Below are 20516 nucleotides of genomic sequence, written 5' to 3'. Positions count from 1 at the left end.
AGTGGTTCAGGAGGAGTTCAATTTTTAGCTCTACTTCATCTTTATAAAAATTCCAAAATAATATTATAAAAAAAAAAAAAAAAAAATTGAACCCATTTCAACTGATATTTCCTTCATTTAGCATTCACCGTTCAAATAATATCCCTGGTACCCTGTTGCAATTTAATTTTAATTAAGGCAAACCAAGATAATCCTGAAACTATTTTCAGTCTTTTCATTTTTATTCTACTCCCTAAATTTTATACAAAATGTCTGCAACAGAAGAAAAGCACAGAAGAAAGGTAGGATAGTGATATTTGTTACATTGCACCAGGATCTAGAAAAGACTCAAAATGCTCACAAAGTAAAAGGAAGGGAGGAAAGCCTGCAGGTATTCATGTTCATGTACATGGGATTTCCCTTTTCCTTTTTTCAGGACTGTTGGATTCCAGCTCTGGTATTTACTGAAGAGAGAAAGCTCTTTTCCTCCTGGCTGCTTCATTAACATGGCACAGTTGGCCCTGTGACTCTGTCAGAAATGACACACACATCAAAAGTGGAATGGGTGTCCTTGCTGCAAGGAATTCTATTTTTAATCAGAAATGACTCATCAACTACTGGGGTGTCCCAAAAGCTACAATTTGTCAAGCTGTCAGAAGGGAGGGGGGGAAAAAGTGAAAGAGGTCACATCTTTATTTGTATCTGTAGCTTAAAAAGCAGAGGGGTAAGGCTGATTATACACTCAACTCCACTCTGAAAAGCAATCTCCTAAGCAGGCCATGTTTTGATAACAGCTGTATGGACTGGTATTTTAAAAACCTCAGCTGAGTTATCTCCTCTTTTATATTCTATAGATTTGGGAATTTGTCCAGTACTAAGAAAGAATGCTTCTAGCTCAGTGTGCACAACTAATTTGTCTACAGGGAAAGAAAGCATGGGACAAAATATTTCCAGATGCACTGTCAAATGCTTTGGGATGAAACAAAAAATGCAGGCATTTACTTGGAAAGAGGAAAAAATATAAAAGTTCTAACCTGTATGTCAATTATACACTGAGAGAGTTTTCAAAAGAATTTCAATTGTAATTTAGGAATATGTTCCTGTAGCAATACTGTAAACACATCAAGCAACACGGTATGAGTTTATGAAAACAGAGAAGTGAAACTGAGAAGGCCATAAATGTGATCTACACAGTTTCATTACACAAACTGACCTTCAAATTATTGTGTAGGTGGTGAAAACCAATAGAGGGGAGGTTTCCTGAGAACTTGTTTCCAGTGAAAGTTACCAGAAGCTAAGCAAATAAATGTTAATCTAAATATTTTTAATCCATATTTCTAAAGTCAGATCCAAGTCATTATCCAAAGAATGTATATGTAAGCACAATGGTGTCAATAAACTTATTTTATTGATGCTCTATAGACAGTAAATTCTTATTCAGAAACAACAATAATTAGTAAATTGCAATTCATGCCAGCAAGTGAGCTTGTTCTTCAGATGCTGCATAATATGTAGTGCTGCAACACAAATATAATTTTCAAAATAAATAAAAATTTAGAAGACTAGCAAACCACAGGAATAAGAAACTGCGATGTTCTATTACAATTGTTTTTTATCCACAGTCACGGGTAGAATTTTAAAAAGGACATTGTTTCTGGGTTTTTTTAGATAACAGAGATAGCTTTTAACACTCTGCTTTCACTGGACTCAAAAGCCTGAGTTCATGAAGAGATCTGAATTGTATATGGGATCAAAACTAATGCAAGATTTATGCAAGCAGGGCAGCAGAGGATAAACTCCTGAACTTAAAATACTTTTTAGAAGTGTGGTTTTCTAAACATGCCTGATTATGCCTGACATCTGCCTTCAGGTGAAAGACAAAGACTCTTGGGCAAACCAAACTTTGAGATCCTGCCCTACAAAAGCCAGTGGAATTTAGAGCAGATGGGAATAATCTTCCCAAAACAGAACTAGAAATCAATGAAAACTGCCAGGAATCAACTGGAAGCAGCTGTCAATTTGCAGTTCTTTTTCAGGCTGATGTTTAACCTGATGACTTTGGATTTCTCAGCACACAAAAGCAGAAGCAATTCTCTGGAATAAAAGATGCAGTTTGGCACATAGGAAGGTTGAGCACCAGTGTTATTCAAACGCCCTTTAACAATGGGCACTTGCTTGGAGAGAAACTGCCAGGTGAGGCAACAATCTGCTCCAGCCTTTGTCAAGCCACTGCCTTGCCCCCACCCACCACTTGAAGGAGCTCAGGTATCCCACATGAAGCATAACAGCATACAAAAGCAAACCAACCCTCAGCAAAGAAAAGAATTTGACACAAAAACATATTGAAACATCGATGTCCAAACATACATGTTTAAATTAATTTCTTGCAAACAGCTCCAGAACAAGCAGTGAACTCACTTGCCATAAATGCCACTTGTCATAACGTATCAGAATGGAGTTGTAACACAGCAGGGGTAAAAAGAATTTTCCACCTCGTGGTACTACATATCTGTTGGATTTGTTAGTCATTTTCAGACAAGAAATAAAATGCTAGCATCTAACATAAAATTCTTAGAATAATTCCTGTATGTCTACATACAGTCTCCAGATAAAAAAAAAAAACAAAAACAAAAAACAAAAAAACCAAACCAGAACACTCACAGCTCAGCCACAATAAATGGCCAAAGTCTTATCTAAGTAATTATGTCTTTGAACAGCAAAGAAACATGTTATGAAAACAGAATTTACCCTGAGCCAGGATCACAAATATTCCTTGGGCTTGGATCCATTTCAGTCTTCTGAGTGTCTCTGTGTTTATCATACTAATCAATAAGAAACTGTGCTACAAAAGATGAAGGTGTTAAATGCTCACTTTTTATCAGTGGCATTTTTAGGCAAAAAAACATTCCTGTAAAATTGAAACTGTAAACATACACTTGCCACTCTTGCAGGCTTAGATCTTCAGAGCAACAATGTGGTCTTCATTTCCTTTGAGCCTCCCAGGCCACACAGTCAGCTTTACATTGCAAAAGACACAATAACCAGATATTCCATCATCCTACCAACTGAAATATCACCAAGTATAATTTATACAAGCGAAATACCAGTGATGCAGGAAACTCCACAATCATCCTATGATTCTCTTTTCCAATATTTCACCACTGTCATAGCTATCAAACTTTCCTGAAGTTCCAAACTAAATCTGCAAATTTGTAAATTATACAGATTTTATCATTTCTCCAAGCACCATAGAGAATGACCTTTGAGTACCATTCCACTTACCTACTGGGACAGTGCCAAATCTGCCCTCCCTACATCACAGGGTGACATTTTAGTGTAAAATCCTGCTTCTTTGAAAAAGCCATGTAATGAAATATAGCTAACAAACCTTCTCAAATTAGAGAACATCTAAGTCAGACCTCCATTTCCAATGAATTTCCTGCATTCATCCTTCAAAGGGAGAAACTTGAGAGAGCAGCATGTCTTACTCTCCTAAAAAGTGCTGTCTTAAAAACATGCCATAATAGATTTTTGCCTATGCTGAAATCAGATTTCTGTCAATTAACTAGAAACTGGAGAAGGAAAAACTAATGGCCAAATGTTAAAAAAAATAAAATAAAATAGTACATTCCACCTAACCCATAAAAAGAAGGATCTGATTCCTGAAATACAGTATTCTCATTTGTCTAAGAGATGACCAGAATTTAAACCATATAAGAATTGACTCAGGAAAAAGTGAGGACTTAGCTCCTTAATGATCGAACTCTTAAGCTCGCTTTATTCAGTATAAACACATTAATTTAAGTGACATATATTTACTTAAAGGCCTATCTAGCAACATTTTCATACAAATAAAGTCAACAAATATCACTGCACGTACAAAGTTTTGCTATTTCAGATTACTGGCTTATTTTTGAAATAATAAGATTATACAAACTTGAACTTTAATGATTCCTTAGCATAGCATGCAACTGGCTGCAGCTGGAAAGCAGCTCTGCAGAAAATGACCTGAGTCCAGAAGTTCACTATAAGCCACCCATGGGCCCTTGCAGTAAAGAGGAGCAGCAGCATTTTCCAGGCTGCATTAGGAAATGTGTCTCCAGCATGGAGACACAGACACAGGGGAGTGAGACCACTGAAAGGCACAGAGATGTTAAGGGACTGTCATATGAGGAGGGCTGAGAGACTCTTGTCTGACAAAGCCTCAAAGAATCTTACCAACACCAATAAATACCTGTTGGAGCCTCCTTCAGGTGTTAAGAAAACACAGCCAAACTCTACTAGTCATACTCAGTGACAGGCCAAGAGGAAAGTTACTGAGATCTTTTACAGGGCCCAACACTTCAGAAAAGTAATCCCATTGGAATTTATCACATCATCAAGGTTGTGCATCACAATTACTAAGAATTTCTGCAGAACATCAAGGTATAAAAACAAAAATTTTCCCTAGAACTTGATTTGTCAATTCTTATGGAAGTAAATCTATTTTTGTCTGCCATTTTATCTAAAACTCATTCACAGTGTTTCTCATTTAATTCATTTGCAACAATTAATTTTCATTATTTAGCAAGTACAAACTACTGGCATTGATTACCACAAACTTCATTACATGTTTGTCTAGAGAACTCAGAATATTTCCATATTGCCTAACCAGAGATTCTGTACCATTAACATGATAAACATATACATAGGAATTCCCTTTATTCATTAACATAATCTCCTAAATAGATTGGAGAAGTTATTCAGGTAGTGTTTTACAATTTTTATCTGCATATAATTTGCCAAACTCAAGCTCTCTGAACATGTCAGAGAATGAATGGCAACACTGAGCTAAGAGATGGATAGTACATAAATCATGCATCTATTTTTTCACTATGCCTCACTACATCCAAATTTTTTAATAATTCAAAATAATGCCTATAATGCTTGGTGGTTTAGGGACAATGTCTAACAACAAAACTAGGAGACATATAATCATACCTAATCCCTTTGTCCTAGAGAGCCAAGTGCACAGTGACACATGGACAATCATTACCAGGTGGTTTTTCCCCTCCACTGTGGCCTGTTTCTTTTGGTTTTTTCCTTATAATAATCATATCACTGCTGTTGCTGGATTTGACTCATAATTAACACCATCTGTGCCTAACAAAGACCTTCAATCATTCTGGTATTCAGCTGCCTGCAGAGGCCATGCACTGAGCTGTACACCCACCTGGCTTCAAGTCTAGCATGCTAATGAAAGCGATGAATCTTAGCTATGGACACTTCCACAGCAAAATTTGCAGAGCAATGAAGAAAATTAAAGTTCATTGTCATAAATAGGGCTTTCTTCTGGAAATCACTTTTCAATTAAAGCAATAATGGTGTACACTCAGTACCGACTACAAGCACAGAAAATATAAAATTGCAATACTTATGACCAAAAATCTTACTTAATAATGTACCAGTTTAAAGGGTATTGACTGAGGCTGTATGAGCCACAGATTCTGTGATTTGCTGAGAATCAGCAGTAGGCACAACTGAAGTTACAATTCTGCTACAATACTAAAAAATGAAGTTACTTCAAAATAAACACAAGAAATTCACTTACACATTTAAGCTAAATTTTCTTGGAATCAGAAAATTACACCTATCACTCCATTTGACAAGTGAGCAGTTAATAAAACTAAGGGAAATTAAAAGTTTCAGGTTTCCCTTTTTATGTAAAAAAGAGGTCCAGAGAACACACATAACAGGATTTGCTTCAGTATGGAACAAAATTTATCAGCTCACAGAAATGACTAGAAACTGATGCAGTGTTAACAAAATTAAAATTTGAAAAATATTAAAATGTTACAATGCCACCAGCTGCAAGGTGCTGTGGGAGGTTCCCCCCCAAGAATGCAGGGAACAATACTGTTTTAATCTACTTGCCAAGACAGAGGCCATTGTAATTTTAGCAATTTCAGCAATGGTAAACAATCTAGCAGCATTTCCTTGAACCAGATCCCAGCATTTTAAGTCAATTTCTACATCTCTTAGTCATGCATCATAAAAAATTAACTCTGCTGGGTACTTAGTATGAAGGAATGCTCTTGTAGCCACTTAGAGTGGGTTAATGAGTATACTAAGACAAAGTAGAACTTTATAAACATAATTAAAATATTTTTGCATGAGCCAATTTCTTTATAAGCAGGAAGGCTTGAAACAAAGTTCAGTACAATTTAAGTTCTACTTAAGTCCTTAAATATGAGGACTGAAAGGCTATGTGAAATCTGGACACACTCAAAATACTGGTAAATACATACTTCAGAGTACAGAACCATGAACTGCACAGATACCCTCAGCAAAATGATACAGCATAGCCCTAAAATTAGTTACTTGAGAAAAAAGAAGTACCAATCTTTTACTTTTATATGTCTTCCAAATTAAAAAGAAATAATACATTCAGAAAACCAAACTGTAACCTGAAAACTGCAATAAAATCAAAGCTCAAACTGAACTTTTTCTGGGAACTGATTTTTGATCCTATTAGAGGCATCTTCATTTTTTTTATACATCAGGCCAATGAGATCCAGTCAAAATTCAGATGCAGTATTGTTGACTTACAAATGAAATAAAATTTGTTTTTTCCTTGAAGGGCCATGAAACCAAGAAGGAATCATCAAAATGTTCTGCTGATTATTCCACTTAATATGGAAAAGCTAAATGACTTATAATGGAAATGAGATAGGTATCTGAAACCACTTGATTGTTTATGTTTACATAGACTTACTGAACTATTCAGATAAATTTCATACCTCATACATGTTTGTAAAAGGGGCAACACAGACTACACAAATGAAAAAGATGTGAATTCTCCTGGACAGTGAAACTGTATCTGTCATAAATTTAAACAAATCATCCTCACCAGGCTTGCAGTATTTTTGTAGAACATTTAAATGAGCAAAATCAAATCTTTCAGAAGACAAAACACAGAAGCAGTATCAAAGAAGCAGGAAAGCCAAACACTATCATAACTTATCCTCAAATGTTCCCACATTAAAAGAGATTTCATAAGGACTTGAGACTAAGTGCTGCTTTTAGGGAAAAAAGGTATTTTTTCTACTAAAACTTTCCAAGAAAACTTGCTAATGACATTTTCTCCTTGTGCTGTTGCACAGGAAACTTCTCAAACAGAATATATAGATTTTCAATGCATCCTTCCTAATTACTTCCCATGCAATGACAAGAAACCTGCATGAATTCTCCAAAACAAGAAACCAGACTTCTCATTTTGTATTGTTTTGTTAAGCAAGTTTCTAGTATAGTATCTCTGACATGTTTCCAGCTATTTTGCTACTAAACAAGTTGACAGAATCACCTAGGTTGGAATCATAATGACTAACTGTTAGCAGAGGTGGAAAAGATTTGCTTCACCCTAAATAATAAAGACAAGACCCAAAAAATGAACTCAAAGTACCACAGAAGACAGAAGAAGTACAAGAAAACTGTTTTCCTGGAGGGAATCACAATCCTTTCCAAACATCATCCACATACAGAATAAAACAAAAAAATACAATTAGTATGTGTCTTTAGGAGTGAACTTTTATGCAGTCAGATATATATGTGGATATTTTGTATATATAATAGAAACTGGACCAAAGAAAGAATAATGATGCAGTAGTCAGAATGTCAGCAATGAAGTTTCAATCGTGACAAGGTGGCTCAACACTTAAAGATGTTTCCATCATTCTTATAAAATGATTTGATTAATAGTTTGTAGTGGCTAGAAATATTTATTTGTGCTCTCTCTCCTGTCATAGCACTGATGAATGGGATATAGAGATTTGGAGGGTATGTAGGGTATTTTCTGATAGTTTTAGAAACACATACAGCCTTAAGAAAAGTCCCTTTTGACTAAGAATAGACATATTTTTGAAAAGCACAAAGGAAATGTATATGAACATAACTGTGCCCATTTTTGTGATGAAGTCGGGTGCAGAATCTGAAGTTTGTACCAGAAACAGCATCAGTACAGAAATATTTCATAGCAACACACAGCTACTTAATTGTCTCTGCAGAGATGCAGGGCTAACTGCTAAGGAGGATGTCGCAGCTGCACCGTTTTCTGAGCTCAGATCTCTCCAAGGAGCACTGCACTGGATGTGCCATTTCAACTGGTACTACTCTGACAGAGTGTCTGTCAGAGTGATAACTGAGCAACATAAAAATGCTCTTAGTTTACCCTCCTCTTACAGCTGTGACAACCTTCATACTTCAATTCAGCCTTCATACTACAATTAATCATGACACATGCTTCCTTGAAAAAACTTTGTGGTCTTTTCACTCTTCCTTCAATATCTATTGAAACAGCATTGTTTTTCCCATCTTTCTTGATGCCCCTTCAGTATGAAGTCGTGCAGGATTCCTTTGTGGACATACTATCATTGCATCTATAAATCTACAGACAGATTAAGGGTCTTGGAGGAACAGATCACTGGCAAGATCTATTAGACTGCTCACACTAGCACTATTCAGCTCTGGATTGAAGACACAATTTTTGTAATTCTCCACATAAAAGCCTGTAACAGGTGAGAGTCCATGGCCCAGGCAGATCACACCAGCTCTGGAATGCACTGTTAGGGGAAAGCTCACCCTGGTGCATGTCACCATCTCTCTGGTGGGAGCACTAGAGCTGATTTGTGTCCACTCATCCTGAGCAAGCTGTAGTCTCTGTTGTTCCAGCTGCTTTGTTGAGGATATCACAAGCATTCCTTTCAGCCTACCTTCATTATTTCCTGTTTGACCAAATTCTCAGAGGAATGATTTTTTCCAAGCATGCACTTCTGGATCTTAAATAGACTGATATAACACTGCATTTGATTCTGCATTGCTGAAATGGGCATCAGGTCAGCAGAATAAAAGAAAGCTGAATTTTTCCATTCCAGGATATATCTGGGGTGTTTCTCACATGAATTAATCTACCAAGCATTTCCAAAACAAACAAGCAAAAGAACAAAGAGAAAAAAACCAAGATGTGTGTGTGGAACTAAACAAGGGTAAGAAGGGAGACAGGAGGAGAAACAGAAGAAAAAGTGTGCCAAGTACAGTATGCTAACTTCAGGTTCCTGAATTTAAACTGCAGCACAAGTTAAATGCTGGCTGAAAACTAAGAGAAATGCCCAGTTAAAACACTTGTTGATCAAGCAATCAGTAAGCTGGTAGCAGTACATGGATTAGGTGGCCCAAAGAAAGCTCAAGTGTCCCAGAAACTCTCCCATGTTGCCAGCTTTGCTCTCCTTGAGGAAAACAATCAAAGTATCAAGAATGAAGTGCCTAAAATTCATTACATATTCCATTACTTTCACCAAAAAACAATTACTCTGACACACAGCAGTACTTGATCTGAAATTGAAACATAAATAGAAACAAGTTTTAATCTATTCCACACTTTTGACCTGGAAATATCAGGCATCCAGAAGTTTTGTGATTGTGCTGCAAAATGTTTTACAGAGGTCTTCAGAAAGGGACCATTTTACGTACTTCAGTGGGGATATATGAAGGAAAAATTGCTAAAATTAACACAAACACTCATTGTAATTTTAAGAAGGAAAACTAATTGCCCTCACTTCAAGGGAGCTCAAGACAGAAGCTGAGTTTTCCTACTACTTGGCTCCTCTCCACAGATAAAATCTCTATCTAATATAATCTCAATTATACTTGACACATCTATAGCTTCAAACTCACACGATACAGAGCTGGCATCCATTTATCCAAGAATGTCTTTGCTAATGCCACCACCTTCCTAAATACCAGGATGTACAGATGTCAACAGTGGAATGTCTGATTTTGAGTCACTGAATGACTGTTTTAGCACATAACTACTACCCTTAGAGACAGCAGGCAGGCTCACATGGACTGACTTTGGCACACAGTCTTAACTGCTGCAGTAATGGAAACCTTAAACTAGCTCAGAGGAAAACAGTAAGCATGCCATCATAGAACTTTAAATTGCTATTGATTCTTCAGAATATCCCTCTCCCAAAAGAATTGTATTCAATTAAGAATATTTTTTTAAGTTCTTTTTTATTTTTTTCTTCTTTGTTAGGCTACCAGTCTGCCTGTTACAACACTGACAGCGTCCAGCTCGATGTGAACATAAGGGTGGAGTATGGATGATATCAGAATATGGTCAGAGTTACCCTTGTTTGTATAAAACCACCACATAGCCCAGTGAAACTTTCCTCTGCCTGGCCCAAACCTCAGCACTGTATGATAATGTCAGTGTAAACCTAAAGAATACTGAGATGCTTTGCAAACTATTAGTAGTTCACCTTATCTTGGTAAAACCTATCACACTCAGAAGCTGGAAATACAGAGATGCAAGATATAATGCTCATACTGTCTAATTCAAGCAGAGGTTTTCAGAAGTGTTCTTGTCAGTCTCTCAAGATGCTTTTGATCAAGTCTTGATTTTGAAAGATTCTACACATGCATAATGAATATAAAAACTGTATTTTTGCAATAGTATGTATAATCTCAATCCACAAAAGTAGTTTTCCTCTCCATTCTACAGATCCAATGTGACTGTGTTCAATTTAGTTTATATAATATCTTTTTTCCCATTCTTGAGTTATTTTTGTAGAACCTGTGCTATTATAAAGTTCTTTGCACACAGGCGATGAGACCAAGCACTGACTTGAAGTAGATGAATGGAGAAATTTAGAGATGCATAATTGCTGCAGGAAAGAAGAGAAAGGAAAATGTACTGGAATACTCACTTTGATGAATCTATGAAGTATATTACAAGAGCACCAATACTAAGAGCGAAGACTAAGACAACCTACAAAAGAAAAGAAAAGAGTAATTATTTAACAACATTAACCATTTATTCTTTTACATAAAAAAGACAACAAAAATCATAAACTAGTTTCATGTCAGCTCTGATTTTCTTAAGAAAATTACTCCTATTTGAACTTCAAACATTATATATTATCATAGGATGCTTTCTTGCATTGAAAAAGAGACAAACAATCTGGATTTAGCAGACCTACCCTGCAGGATTGCTCACTGGGGCATAAACCAAGAGTGACAACAGGTTAGATTGAGCTTCCATTTTATATACATGGCTGTGAAACTGTCAGCAAACTCTAAGACTGCACTCGTGGCCATTGAGATAACAATGGACTTTCAAACAGTTTAAAGCAATACTTAATAAGTCACAAATGAGCACAGGAATAAAAATATCTTGATTCAATACAGGCTTCAGACCCCTTTCTGAACTGCTGTATTATGAACAAGCCTGACTGAGGACCACAGTGCAAGGAGGGGTCACATGAAGTTTTTATTCTAAAGAGGCTTTCTGACACAATGTAGAGGTTCCCCTGCTCTCAGCTCTGTGCTGTAAAGGCATCATCTGAAGCAAGGTATAATAATTATTACATAACCAAATTCTGAACCTCTGCATGGCCAATGTCAAACATACCTTCCAATTAAACTCATTAATATATTAATACTACATAATTAGTACAACTTGCTACAATAACTATTCCACTGAAAGCTTAAATTATTATTCCTTTTATATCTTGCTGACCATAACATCTTTACTTTGTGAATGTCTAGAAAAGGGTATTTTGCCTGAGTTCAAGTATCTGTTGTCTTATCTGATGCATTATCACCTGAAACAGTGAGATCTGTCCATCAAATTCAAGAACTGAAGCATGAAATTCATTGAAATACCATTTTTATTACCTGAGTATAATATAATGTTAACATCTAGAGTTTAAATCTTCTTTCCTTGTGTACAGGTATTACAAGGTGAAATAAACTATTAAATTCATATCAACTGGTAGGAGTGTCACCATCACAAGAAATTATAGTAGTGAATAGAACTTATGCATTGTTATCTGAAAATATACCCCAAATTATGATTAGCAGTGAAGCCAATTTTTATTTGAATTAAGAGAGTGGGAATCAAAATATTATGCACACTCTGCCCTGCCTGTTGGAACACTCCAAGCTACTCACAGTTTTCATCTGAATCTAATCTGCTCCATTACTTATTATCAATCCATTCCAAGGAGAGTCTTCATTTTTTTAAAAACAGAATTTTAAGAAGTGCTGAGTGCTCTGAGAACACACAGCTTACAATTTTGGCAAAAAATTTTGATTTTTCCCAAACCAGTTTTAAACACTGCTATTCACTTTTATATAATTTAAAGTCAAGCATTAGTGGTAATGTTTTATCCTGCATTCTATGGAATCATTTCTAACTAACAGCATTTCATACTAACAGCACCCTCTATTATTAAATAAATGTATCTCTTTAAGAAAAAAACAATAAAAAATCCAAAGGAAAAAGAAAAAGAAAAAGAAAAAAAAGAAAAAAAAAGAAAAAGAAAAAGAAAAAGAAAAAGAAAAAGAAAAAGAAAAAGAAAAAGAAAAAGAAAAAGAAAAAGAAAAAGAAAAAGAAAAAGAAAAAGAAAAGAAAAAGAAAAAGAAAAAGAAAAAGAAAAAGAAAAAGAAAAAGAAAAAGAAAAAGAAAAAGAAAAAAAAAAAAAGAAAAAGAAAAAGAGAAGAGACCCAAAAAAGCCAGAGTACAAAAGAGATCTACCCTATGGCAGGAGTTTTGGGCTGGAGAATGCTGAAATGACCACTTAATGTTGAAAATGAAATTAGAAAAACTAAACTTGTAAACCATTCCTTCAAGTTTCACAAAGTTTACAAGGTTTACTTTGTAAACCTTAAAGGACTTTTATTTTCCTTTTCATTCAGCAAGTCTTAAGCTGCAACATTCAGTCATTGCCTCCCACCCAAAGGAGTCTTGTAGAGCAAACTCAGCATAACACTGCATCAGCCTTACATTTCAGTTATATCCAACCCTTTGTTAATCATTGCTGTGCTGCTTAAATGTTATAAAGATTCTGGGTGAGACCTTCCAAAACACTTAAGGCTTTTAAGTGTTCTGTGATAGTTCGTGTAGCTGCCACTAAAACACAAATATCTGTATTTTGTAAGCAGATCCAGATTCCCATGCTATGCCAAACAGTGAGATATGTATGCAAGACTACAATGTTACCCTTCTGTAATACATATACCTGATTTTAAATCAAGGCTTATTTTCTCTTCTATTGCCTTGAAACACATACCTAATGTGATTCATAATGCTTCAAAGAATCACAGAAAGAGCATTAGAAGAGAATGGAGTCTAAAACTCCTTTCTTTTTCCTGCTAACAGAGAAACTCATTTTTCCTTTGCTAAGTGACAGAAGAATAGAGATGAACTTGAAACCATTGAGTGTGTGGAAAAAGCAGACTCTGAACCAATCAGGTTAAAGTTATACAAAACTTAAAAAAAAACAAAAACAAAAGAAATAGATTTTAACAAAACCCCAAACTCTTGTATGCTATATGATAAAGTCCCAGATGCAAGTTTTTTGCTGTATTCTCATCTAAATAAAGTGGAGTGTAACCTGGTTATTCAGACCCAGGATGACAATTACTCAGTTTGTTCTAGTATTCCCCAGATTGCCAGGGGAGATAATGTCTATTTTAGAGACCTTACTATGCTTGAGGGGTGTCACAAACACAGATCCATATCCCAAATTCACAGCAACTAAAATCTGAGGGAGGGAAAAGCACATATGCATGTGAATTACTGCCTTTTTTCATTAACTAGGACATGGCAAGAAGCTTGCTTGCTCTGTTTATTATTTCAATATATTTGCCAAAACATTGCCATTGCTACACATCTATTATAACCTCTCTGTACAGAAGGAAAGAATCCTTTAATTTATAATAGCTTGCTGTTTGTATACGATTGAGAAATGTGAACTCTCATGCTAACAGCTATACTGACTAAGCACTTACTAACAAATTAAAAACAAACAATCTGATTAAAGGAAAGAGAGGGGAATACACAGAGTAGTTGCTGCATATCCCTATATCTTTCTTTAAAAAAGGAACAGAGAAATCCAGATCTGGATTTCAACAAAAGTGTAGAATGCCTTTTTGAGGCAAGAGTTAGAGAAACTGCAGATAAAACCCATCTAAGGAAAATTTAAAATGTTTTGACTGATTCCAAGATGCCCTAGAAAAGCTTTGACTGCAGTCAAAATTTAGGCATCCATAATAAATACAAGAAGAAAAAAGAGAAAGAAAAAAAAGGGGAGTTTTGATAAGGGTATAACAACATTATAATATCGCAGGGAAGCACTAACTCTGAGACAAACACTTTCCCGATTAAGCTCACACTCCAGCCCCAGCCCATGTAACAAAGGGATAATCCAAGGGGTGGCACTGTTCCCCCTACAATTCCATAACAGCACTATGGAAGGAAAAAGGGAAAACGAACAGGCTGGTCACATTAGACAGGAGGGCTACAGTAAATAATGAAGAGCCATGAAGGGACTCTAGAGCAGGAACTTCAGTCTCTCATAGCCTGTAACACTTGAACACTCTGGGAAACTAGAAAAAGAACTCTTTGAAGTTTCAAAGGCAAATTCTTGCTTATACAAGATTAAATTATCCAAACATAATTAATACAAAATAGCATAGAACTCAAGAGGCAAAGCAGAAAATCAAAAACTAATAGTCATCTCTTTTTATTTTTGTCCAAAATTAAGTATTAAAATAGGAAGCATGCAGTGAAAAGAAACAAAACTTGCAGAAATCTGTAACCCCTAACACCTCAGGGCATCAGAGTTCCTATTTTTTCTCACAACAATCTGTTCTGTACAGTTCTTCAAAAATTTTTCTTTCAAACTCTTATCCTATGGTTAAATTATTCAACCCAAAGGCTCAGAATATTTATTTATATTTAATATTTATTTATATATATAAACTATATAATATTTATATAGTTAATATTTTTGAAATTCATTTAGTTTTCATTTCTACATTCACACAGTAAATTCTGCTAATAAAATACTCAGTTTTATCAACTATTATTTAAAATAAAATTCCATTACCTTTTATATTTATAATTACTTTTGGAGAACACTAATTATTTCCTATGTACTAAAGCTAAAACTTCAATGATACATTAAACTTTTGTTACACAAAAGTTTGCACTGCTAAGATGCCAATAGCTTGATGTTTTGATCCAGCTAGGATGAAAATTGTCGTACCTTAAATATAAACCCCAAACGTCCTTTAACAATTAAATAAGAAATCAATTGTAGTTCTTTTGTAGACAGACAGAATTTACTTGTCCAGATTCGTTAGGAAGGAAAATCTTAAAAATCTAGACACACCTGCTTCAAGTTACATTTCAGAATTTAGGAATTACTTCTAGCTTGGCAATCCTAGCACAGAACTGCAGACTCTAGGAGATGTACCCATATCTGTGCAATTATTGCAATTTAACAAAAGACCTTCTTGACCACAGAAGATCCAGAATGTCTTACCTAAAATTGCTGTCCCACTAGCTGACACCCTATACACAAAGAGCAAAATTCAGAAATCATTCCATACAAGCAAAGCCATCAGTGCTAAGAAGTTATGCACTGCAGCTGACACAAACAACTGAGCAATTAATATATCTCAGATTAATATAAATACAAATTTTTATTTACTATAAAACAATATAGATGCTTGCTCTAAAAAAAACAGTGTTCTACCTTTGTTTACTGTAATACTTACTTCTTTGAGATGTTTTTATTAATATTACCTTTGAACTTAAATCAGTGAACTAAAGCAGCTGCTTGATGTCAAACTACAGAATTCATGTTAGTTCATCCAACAAAATCACCCTCAGAACTTTTTGATTTGTCCAGTCAAATAAAATGTGTTCAGATTTTTATAGAAATTGGTAGTAAATTCCTGTTTAGAGGCTTTTTTTCCCACTATACCCTGCCTGACCAGGAGTAAAGCAGAAGAGGATCTCTCAAGTCCATCACCAGGACCTAGGACCATGCTCTAGCTGAAGTTGTACACTGACTTTTCTCTGGGCTTGAACACATTGCCCTGCCCACAGTCGTTCTGTCTTTTCTTTTCCTGGGCTCCCGTGGGCCAGCATATAAGTAACCAAAATGCCCAAGGCAGAAGCTCAGAATATCCACCATCCACTCTATGAGGTCATGAACTCCCAAGGGGCTCCCAGAACACCATTCTACCTCACTTGGGTGTGCTAGATCATATTTCTTATTGATGATATGCTCTCTTAATGTTTTCTAGAACAACTGCATTTAATGCCGCTGTTCCTTTTAAAGAAAACTTTCTAAGCATGCACCAGTTGTGAGCTACCTTGCAAGAATAAACCAGGAAACAAAAGCAAATGAGGGCTGAAGTAAATAGGAGGAGAAAGATGAATTGACAAAATAATGAAAAGACTAAACAAGATTCCATCTTGCTCCCACCAGCAAAAAATACTAAATGAAAAGCTCAAACAAGGATACTAAGAAACTGGGAAAATTTGTCATTTACCTTTTATTCAAAAAATGCAGGGAAACAGGTTTTGCTGTTAATATATTCCCTGTATAAGTGTCATGCTTGACAGGACATAATGCTATGACCAGGCAGCAGTGACACATACACTGATGCTCATAAAAACACAGGCAAAGTGCAAATTCTACAGCCAGCACCATCCCTGGAGGACAAGGTACATACCAACAGCTATGGATCTTAAGGGTTCTGTCTGCTGGGCAGTGTCCCAGCCATTAAATGTGTCTCTGTGACTTAGTGATCCTACCACTCTCCATGCAGAAAAGGCAGGTGGTAAAGGAAAAAATAACAAAAAAGAATAACCTTAATTTCTACTATTTTTTCCAACTTTTGAATGTCAGCCAGGATTTAGCATCCAATTCTAGAAGCAGCTGAAGCACCTCCAAGCCAAATAATGAGCAACCCCAACTTTCAGGGAAGTCAGAAAAGGTTCAAGATCACACAGCTCCAACGAGACTTTACTAACACTTAGTTTTAGCATGAAGCAATTAAAGAAATGAATCCAAACTTTGCAATTTTTATTGCCACATTAAAAACTTTTCAGAAACCCAGACTTGAGAATGTTTACATGCAAGTCATTTCCTTTCAGTTACATTTTCTGATTTTGTTTTTTATTTACTATTATTACACAAAAAGCAGTTAACTAAAAAGTTAATTAGCTATTAAATTTTATGTAACTAATTTAGCCATCAGCACACAATAAAAACAGTACTGTCAACTTTGGCAGCTTTAAGAGATTTTTGCTATATAAATTTTCCCCTTCAGCAAAGCTCATACAGACTTTCATTTTCCAAGAAAAGTCTGAGTTTATCCAAAAGAGGAGGTGAAGGGGAGTGAGAAATTACTATCTGATAACCAGTGGGCAGTAAATTCTCAGTGAACTTCTGTCAGAAAATCCATAGCAAGGATTTAATTTCAAAACCAAAAGGCATTAAAGTAGGCCAGTGTGAGCTCTGACTGATGACCATGAGTAATCAGGAGACTTGGTTATTGTCCCTAGTCCAACCATTCTTGTGGTGTGTGACTTCAGCACATTACCTGACCTCTTCAGGCTTCCAGTTCTCCCTCTTGCCTTCATTTGGCAGGAATACTCCATGTCAACTCCTTAGGGAAGCCACTCCCTTCACTACAGGTGTTTGCAGTGGATCTTGCACAGCTGAGAGCTCTCCTGAGGCCACAGGAATCACCCAGAGCCCAAGCAGGACAGGGCAAGGGGCAGCACTGCCCATGACAGCAAAGGGGCTTTGTGCACCAAAGGGCTTTATTTAAGTAGAAAGGTGTCAATAACTCTAAGATAAGCTTTTTGCCAATTTTTCTGGTACTATATTTTTGGTACCACTAAGTCACTACCATTACTACTATTCCACTACCCAGTGTAATAAGATTTTAATTTATTACTAAAACTAAAATTCTGTATTTATGGTAAATATATCTTTAAAAATACAGTTCATATTCAATGCATCTCTTTTTATAGACTTGAATAACATTGATAACAAATACAGAACATTTTTAGGAGAGAAAACAGATACAGCAGACAGAGAAGAGCCACATATTGAATTTATGCATCAGAGCAGTAATTTGGGTATATCTGAAAGGTACAAGTAAAAGCCATGGTAAAGGTCTGAATCACTGTGAGCTTACCTAACTACTCATGACTGTAGTTAGTAATTGATATAAGTCGTCACTGGTAATAGAAATGGAACCTCTCTGAATTAAACCACACTAAGGAGAATTAGCAAATTCAGTCTGCCTGCCACAAGCTGTGTTTTCTCTCCAATAAAAGATTCAGCTTTCTTACATAGACTTGAACAGACTACCTCTCATTTGAGGAGACAACTTATTATAAGGAATGCTGTGAAATCAAAATTAGGGAATTATTAGAGTAGACCTAAGACTCAGAAATATTAAAAATCAAACCAGAAAGTAAATTTAAAAAAAAAAAATCATACTTCTATGTACTTTTCCACACACATTTCCAGTCTTGTTTGATGAAAAATATTTTAAAAGGAAGTGCTTTTGCTGTGATCTGTTCAGTACATGATTCGATATATGTCAATATTTCAGCTTTATTTTGCTTTCTTGATACAGATTGGGCTTTTTCCCCTCTACTTTCTACTGACATATTGACAATAAAATGAAAATTTCTGTTTAATCCATAAATGTGAAAAGACTGATATTTTCTAATTAGTGAAAAAAACACAAGACAAAAAGTCCCATCTGTTAATGGTGCTCTGTAGCTTGAAGTTAATTAGGTTTGCTGGGAGAGTGCCTGGCAGTATGACCAATTAAAATACATGCAACTTTTCCAATTCAGTACCATCAGTCAAAAAAATAGCAGTACTTTCTATCAAAATGTGTCATTGTCTAGAGCTAAGTGGATGGCATTATATATCTGTAAATATCTGTGCATGCATATTAAGGGGGCTTTTCTGCTCTCCAATCTAAAAGGTTCTCTCTCCTGATTACCTAGCAGTCACCCCAATTAAGGTCAAATTCACTTTGTATATTGGTAGACGAATAACTCTCAGATTTCCAGTGGATGAGTGACTGGCTCTAGAACCACACTGGGCAAAAGCATTCTGCTGGTGACCATCACCCAAAATTCTGGATGTCAATGCTCTCCTTTTCAAGCTCCTCACTGTCCCACTGCAGATAACAGCTGCTGAAAAGCCTGCTGGAACGTTATTTCAGAGAAACCAGTGATTTACTGACAATCAGATCCAGCAAAAATGAAAAACCACCAGCCCAACTGCAAAACTGTGCAAAGGCCAAAGAACACATGCCTAGGGAAGAGTCCCCCTGTCCTAAACTGCACTGATCATTCACAGCCCCATGCCCAGGGCAGGGTCCCCCTGTCACACTGCACTGATCATTCACAGCCCCATGCCCAGGGCAGGGTCCCCTTGTCCCAAACTGCACTGATCATTCACAGCCCCATGCCCAGAGCAGGGTCCCTCTGTCACACTGCACTGATCATTCACAGCCCCATGCCCAGGGCAGGGTCCCCCTGTCACACTGCACTGATCATTCACAGCCCCATGCCCAGGGCAGGGTCCCCTTGTCCCAAACTGCACTGATCATTCACAGCCCCATGCCCAGGGCAGGGTCCCCTTGTCCCAAACTGCACTGATCATTCACAGCCCCATGCCCAGGGCAGGGTCCCCCTGTCCCAAACTGCACTGATCATTCACAGCCCCATGCCCAGGGCAGGGTCCCCTTGTCCCAAACTGCACTGATCATTCACAGCCCCATGCCCAGGGCAGGGTCCCCCTGTCACACTGCACTGATCATTCACAGCCCCATGCCCAGGGCAGGGTCCCTCTGTCACACTGCACTGATCATTCACAGCCCCATGCCCAGGGCAGGGTCCCCCTGTCACACTGCACTGATCATTCACAGCCCCATGCCCAGGGCAGGGTCCCTCTGTCACACTGCACTGATCATTCACAGCCCCATGCCCAGGGCAGGGTCCCCCTGTCCCAAACTGCACTGATCATTCACAGCCCCATGCCCAGGGCAGGGTCCCCCTGTCCCAAACTGCACTGATCATTCACAGCCCCATGCCCAGGGCAGGGTCCCTCTGTCACACTGCACTGATCATTCACAGCCCCATGCCCAGGGCAGGGTCCCCCTGTCACACTGCACTGATCATTCACAGCCCCATGCCCAGGGCAGGGTCCCTCTGTCACACTGCACTGATCATTCACAGCCCCATGCCCAGGGCAGGGTCCCCCTGTCCCAAACTGAACTGATCATTCACAGCCCCATGCCCAGGGCAGGGTCCCCCTGTCACACTGCACTGATCATTCACAGCCCCATGCCCGGGGCAGGGTCCCCCTGTCACACTGCACTGATCATTCACAGCCCCATGCCCAGGGCAGGGTCCCCCTGTCCCAAACTGAACTGATCATTCACAGCCCCATGCCCAGGGCAGGGTCCCCCTGTCACACTGCACTGATCATTCACAGCCCCATGCCCGGGGCAGGGTCCCCCTGTCACACTGCACTGATCATTCACAGCCCCATGCCCGGGGCAGGGTCCCCCTGTCACACTGCACTGATCATTCACAGCCCCATGCCCAGGGCAGGGTCCCTCTGTCACACTGCACTGATCATTCACAGCCCCATGCCCAG

General features: G+C 37.4%; 1 protein-coding gene across 10 annotated transcripts in view; it reads right to left on the bottom strand.

Moving 5' to 3' along the window:
* KCNMA1 (potassium calcium-activated channel subfamily M alpha 1) overlaps window positions 1-20516 on the bottom strand; it is a 428570-nt gene that overhangs the window by 219348 nt on the left and 188706 nt on the right. For all 10 annotated transcript variants that reach the window (XM_056494724.1, XM_056494734.1, XM_056494725.1 and 7 more), the window contains exon 3: window positions 10722-10783. In XM_056494724.1, the coding sequence (XP_056350699.1) occupies window positions 10722-10783 (62 nt within the window). The remainder of the gene's footprint in view (window positions 1-10721; window positions 10784-20516) is intronic.

The sequence above is a fragment of the Oenanthe melanoleuca genome, chromosome 6 (assembly GCF_029582105.1).
Source record: "Oenanthe melanoleuca isolate GR-GAL-2019-014 chromosome 6, OMel1.0, whole genome shotgun sequence".
Lineage (NCBI taxonomy): Eukaryota > Metazoa > Chordata > Aves > Passeriformes > Muscicapidae > Oenanthe > Oenanthe melanoleuca.
Note: the sequence above shows the minus strand (reverse complement) of the source record. Positions and strands in the feature narration are given on the sequence as shown.